This window comes from Cucurbita pepo, chromosome LG01 (genome assembly GCF_002806865.2).
Source record: "Cucurbita pepo subsp. pepo cultivar mu-cu-16 chromosome LG01, ASM280686v2, whole genome shotgun sequence".
NCBI classification, from domain to species: domain Eukaryota; kingdom Viridiplantae; phylum Streptophyta; class Magnoliopsida; order Cucurbitales; family Cucurbitaceae; genus Cucurbita; species Cucurbita pepo.
Genome location: NC_036638.1, coordinates 12,324,955 through 12,330,813, shown reverse-complemented (window position 1 = coordinate 12,330,813; position 5,859 = coordinate 12,324,955). Strand labels below are relative to the sequence as shown.

The following is a 5,859-nucleotide window of genomic DNA, read 5'->3' as shown; positions in this document are numbered from 1 at the left end:
AAAAAAGTAGAAATACACATCACAAACATTTCTTTTCAAGTGCTACTTTAATAAATTGAATTGTTGAATATTGGTCTACAAAAGTAGAATTTATGAGATGGGACATTGGCAACAATACAAAATACCTTTTCACTCCCCACTTTCTACATTCAATTGAATCTATTTTTTGATTTAAATTGAAAGCAATTTGTTTCCTTTAATTTTGGAAAAAGCCTTTGTAGTTACGCGGGTATGTTAAAAAAAGAGGTGTAGAGAGAGAGAGAGAGAGAGAGAGAGACCTGTGAAAGTGGGAGAGAGAAAGGCGAGGAGGAGGCATGATGCATGTTTGTAGTAAGAATGTGGTTGGGCATGGGGTGGTGCACGTTATAATGATATGCATACGGGATTTGATATTGTCCCGTATATTCCTTGGCTGCGGTGCTCCTTTTCCTCATCATTCCTTCTCCACCTCCACCTTTTGGCTCTGAGACCAATGCAAATTTCCCCAATCTCTCACTTACTTATATTATATACATATACCAAAACCTACAGCAATAAATGCAATTAAAATTATCAAAATATACCGCCATGTCTTCTCACGTCCTCGCCTCTCATGCTTCTATACATCTACAGATACGATACGATTCGATACACGTGTTAAATAAAATTAATAATAATAAGAAGAATAAATGAAAGTTGACAGAAATGAAGAGGACCTGGAGATGGCTCTTAACATGGGATATGGAGACACCTTTCACATCCATCAGCTGAAGTAGAAGCTTGGGAGTTGCCTCTGCTAACAAAAATATATCAAAAATGAAAATAAATATGTTAAAAAAAAGAAAAAAGAAGAAATGAAGAATTACTTTGATGGCCACCCAGGGATTGTATGGCAAGAAGGAAGGAGTTGTGGAGTTGAGGAGTCCATCTTAAACGCGGCGTTTTGGATCGTACGTACTGTCTAACAACGCCTCTCATTTTGGTTTGCTTTGGTTTGGTTCTTTGAAAGTGAAGGGAAATAGAGAGAGAGAGAGATAGAGAGAGAAGTAGAGATCACGAGAAAGGGAAAGGAGTGGAAATTGGTAAAAGCTTCTGATACTTTCTGCTTTTTACTCACTCACTGTCGTTGCTAACAACTAACAAACAACAAAACAACACAACAACACAACAACACAACACAACAACACAACACAACAACACAACACAACAACACAACACACATGTATTCTTATTATTACCCTCGCATACTACAACACTCCAAACTTAAAGCAATAATAATAATAATAACAAAAAATATAAATAAAAATAAAAACCCTTTTCACGGGGCTTCCTCACCTTATTCTTCTACGCCCAAATGATTAGGCTATGCCAAGTTTGGGAGTTGCTCCTCTTTTCACCCTCTCCGACCAACATAAACGTCAATCCTTCTCATCATTACAATCNTTTTTTTTTTTTTTTTTTTTTTTTTTTTTTTTTTTTCTATTTAATTATTTTTACAAAAAAGAAACAGATTCGGAGTTTAGTTTTGTCTTTAGAGCTCACCGATATCTATGTTCTTTTTTATTCATTCCTCCATTTATTGCTACAACTTAAAGTTAATAAAGTTAATGCGGTGTGTTAATTATTATGTAGGGTTTACATGCACTTACTCAATCATGCTATGTTAAGGTTTTTGGTATAATAGATTCATGTTTCTTTCACGTCCCAAATTCCAAAGAATTTAGATAATATGTCCAAATCATGTTTTAAAGGATAGAAAACTCGTAAAACCAAACTATTTTCTATTATCGTCTATCTTATAGTTAAAAATTATTAAATGAAGACAACGTAGAGAATTCTTTGATCCTCTCACCTTACTTCTAATCTGTATGCTCATTATATACGTTGTCATGTTAGGATATTAATAAGTTTATATTAGGCAAAGGTGGTATAAGCTATAGATGCTACCTCTCATCCCTCTCTTTGTCTTATTTGTTGCAGCAACATCAAATCAAGGATAAAAAGTATGGATTTTGACTACTTTTATTTTTATTATTTTTATTTTTATTATTTTTATTTTTATTATTTTTTTTTATATTCCTTATTCCAATTCATCATTCACTCCACTTTAGTATCTCTCTATTATTAATATCCTTGTTTCAAAAAAAATGTGCACCTTTAGTAACGTTACTATACCGCTTCTTTTATTCTTTTTATTTTTTTATTTTTTTTTCCTTTACTACAAAAATGTTTCAAAACAACTTCAAGATATAATAATTAAATGGAAAATCCTTTTTAAAACACTTCAAATCTTAATTTGGCATCTCAAGGAAAATAATAAAAATGATCGGTCACAAGCCAATTAGAGAATACATTTTCTGATGACTCAAAGCGATTATTTTGGTTGATTCGGCCTGGGTCTAATACGCTTGGATTCTTTTCTACTAGTTTTAACTCTTTAGAAGTTAATATAAATACCTTTTAGCTAGTTTGAATTTTTGAAGTTAGTTTAAATTATTTTATGCAAAATTAGGTTTGGTTAGTTTAAATAATTTTATGGAAATTTAGGTTTAGTTAGTTTAAATTATTTCATAAAAAAAATAAAAATAAAAATAATAATAAAATTAAAAAAAAAAATAGTGAATTTAAATTATTAGGAGTTTAAATTATTTTATACAAAATTAGGTGAGCCAATTCCGATAGTAAAATGCTTTTATAATTGTGAAACTCCTTAGATATAATTAAATTTTAGAGAGAAACGTTAAACTAGCATGAATAGGTCATAGTAGCTTTGGATAAGGTCGCCTTACTATCAGTAGGGTTAGAAATGGATGTTTTGTATGATGACACTATTAGGATCACACAACAACACACACTCGATCTAAATGAACACAAAGAATCGGAGAGAGAAAATGCAAGGAGGAGATTTGGTTAAAGTTTTATATTGATAACTTCATATATATACAATAAAATAGAATACATAGAATGCAGAAAGTACGTTTTCAAAGTACAAAGGGATATATATATGGTTTAGATTAGTATATATATTTACTCGATATAACCATCTAATATATAAAACTATCTACAGTATTATATCTCTAACATCCTTTTTACTATAAATAATCGTTAACTATATATGACCATTTTTCATATATAACTTTACTATATACTTATAACATTTGAACAAATTATAAACCGACAACAGGCTCCAAAACCTAACAATTCTCCCACTTGTATACTAATCGAGTCAACCAATAATTTCATTATGAAACGACTATCAACATTTGTACTACATCATACTAATTGAGGCTTTGCACAACTTCAATTTTCTAACATGAACACATTTTGTTGATATGTTTGTTGGATTCTTTGCACCCTCTATCTTCTCCAAACACATCATCATCTTCCACTAACTTGCGTGTAAAATGGTATCGTCTTTTGATATGTTTTGTCTTTGATAGACCGGGTTCTTCGCCAACTATATGACACTCTAACTATCTACATGAAGAATCTTCTCATGCTACTTCTTGCTTAATTCTTCTAGATAGTCTGTCATCAATATCATCTCATTTCCAACTTCAGTTAATACCACGTATTCAGCCTTAGTAGATGAAGGAGCAACACAATTCTGAAGGCTAGATATCCAACTCATCTCATCATGCATGACTTGCTCTCACTTAGTTGTATCCTCCAACTATAGCTCATCATCAAAGGGTTCTGGTTCCCTTTTATTAGTCAGCAACAAATAGTGTAATGAAGTACTTTGATAGTTTTGGATGATCCTCTCAACACCTACTCAAGTGTCACTTGCTCCACCTCTGGTTTCTCAGCAATGTCTTAGAACTTTTTCAAGTATATGGTACAACATCACTATGTGAATTGTTCTACAACTCAATCTCAACTTCCACTTGCTTCGTTGTCCCGAAACCTTTCTTCTTTTTGTCCTTGTACATATTTTTATCAAAAGTCACGTCACAGTGTCTTAGGATTTTTTTGTTCTTGACATCCCAAAACCTGTACCCGAACATGTTAGAATCATAGCCTATAAACTAGCACTTCACAGCCTCAGCGTTAAGCTAGTCACTCTTCTCTAGATCNAAAATAAAAATAAAAATAATAATAAAATTAAAAAAAAAAATAGTGAATTTAAATTATTAGGAGTTTAAATTATTTTATACAAAATTAGGTGAGCCAATTCCGATAGTAAAATGCTTTTATAATTGTGAAACTCCTTAGATATAATTAAATTTTAGAGAGAAACGTTAAACTAGCATGAATAGGTCATAGTAGCTTTGGATAAGGTCGCCTTACTATCAGTAGGGTTAGAAATGGATGTTTTGTATGATGACACTATTAGGATCACACAACAACACACACTCGATCTAAATGAACACAAAGAATCGGAGAGAGAAAATGCAAGGAGGAGATTTGGTTAAAGTTTTATATTGATAACTTCATATATATACAATAAAATAGAATACATAGAATGCAGAAAGTACGTTTTCAAAGTACAAAGGGATATATATATGGTTTAGATTAGTATATATATTTACTCGATATAACCATCTAATATATAAAACTATCTACAGTATTATATCTCTAACATCCTTTTTACTATAAATAATCGTTAACTATATATGACCATTTTTCATATATAACTTTACTATATACTTATAACATTTGAACAAATTATAAACCGACAACAGGCTCCAAAACCTAACAATTCTCCCACTTGTATACTAATCGAGTCAACCAATAATTTCATTATGAAACGACTATCAACATTTGTACTACATCATACTAATTGAGGCTTTGCACAACTTCAATTTTCTAACATGAACACATTTTGTTGATATGTTTGTTGGATTCTTTGCACCCTCTATCTTCTCCAAACACATCATCATCTTCCACTAACTTGCGTGTAAAATGGTATCGTCTTTTGATATGTTTTGTCTTTGATAGACCGGGTTCTTCGCCAACTATATGACACTCTAACTATCTACATGAAGAATCTTCTCATGCTACTTCTTGCTTAATTCTTCTAGATAGTCTGTCATCAATATCATCTCATTTCCAACTTCAGTTAATACCACGTATTCAGCCTTAGTAGATGAAGGAGCAACACAATTCTGAAGGCTAGATATCCAACTCATCTCATCATGCATGACTTGCTCTCACTTAGTTGTATCCTCCAACTATAGCTCATCATCAAAGGGTTCTGGTTCCCTTTTATTAGTCAGCAACAAATAGTGTAATGAAGTACTTTGATAGTTTTGGATGATCCTCTCAACACCTACTCAAGTGTCACTTGCTCCACCTCTGGTTTCTCAGCAATGTCTTAGAACTTTTTCAAGTATATGGTACAACATCACTATGTGAATTGTTCTACAACTCAATCTCAACTTCCACTTGCTTCGTTGTCCCGAAACCTTTCTTCTTTTTGTCCTTGTACATATTTTTATCAAAAGTCACGTCACAGTGTCTTAGGATTTTTTTGTTCTTGACATCCCAAAACCTGTACCCGAACATGTTAGAATCATAGCCTATAAACTAGCACTTCACAGCCTCAGCGTTAAGCTAGTCACTCTTCTCTAGATCAATACTGTTGGGTTTTATGTCCTAAAACTCATAGTTTGTAAACAAAGATATATTCTATTTTCAATAAAGTTATTATTGATGTTTATTCAGAAAAAATTGTTATTGAATAAAGTGAACTTTACGATCATTAATCTAAATCCAATAAACTAAGAACACTCTGGCTATAGTATGATTACTTGAACTATATGTAGAGACATAAGAGTGGATCAAGTTCAAGTATATAGTCAAAATGATCTATAGTATAAGGATAAGGTAGACATTTGATCTTCAAGCGAATCAAATTTTTAACTTTAGCTTTCCACT

At 31.8% G+C, this 5,859-nt stretch overlaps 1 protein-coding gene across 1 annotated transcript in view; it reads right to left on the bottom strand.

The window, feature by feature from the left end:
• The window catches only part of LOC111780594 (putative Myb family transcription factor At1g14600), a 1,478-nt gene extending 517 nt beyond the window's left edge, over positions 1 to 961 (bottom strand). Inside the window, exons 1-4 of the mRNA XM_023661035.1 lie at positions 846 to 961; positions 696 to 772; positions 564 to 606; positions 279 to 463 (exon numbers count right to left, since the gene is read on the bottom strand). Coding sequence (XP_023516803.1) covers positions 279 to 463; positions 564 to 606; positions 696 to 772; positions 846 to 957 — 417 coding nt within the window. The 5' untranslated portion in view covers positions 958 to 961. The remainder of the gene's footprint in view (positions 1 to 278; positions 464 to 563; positions 607 to 695; positions 773 to 845) is intronic.
• Positions 962 to 5,859: the final 4,898 nt, after the last annotated feature.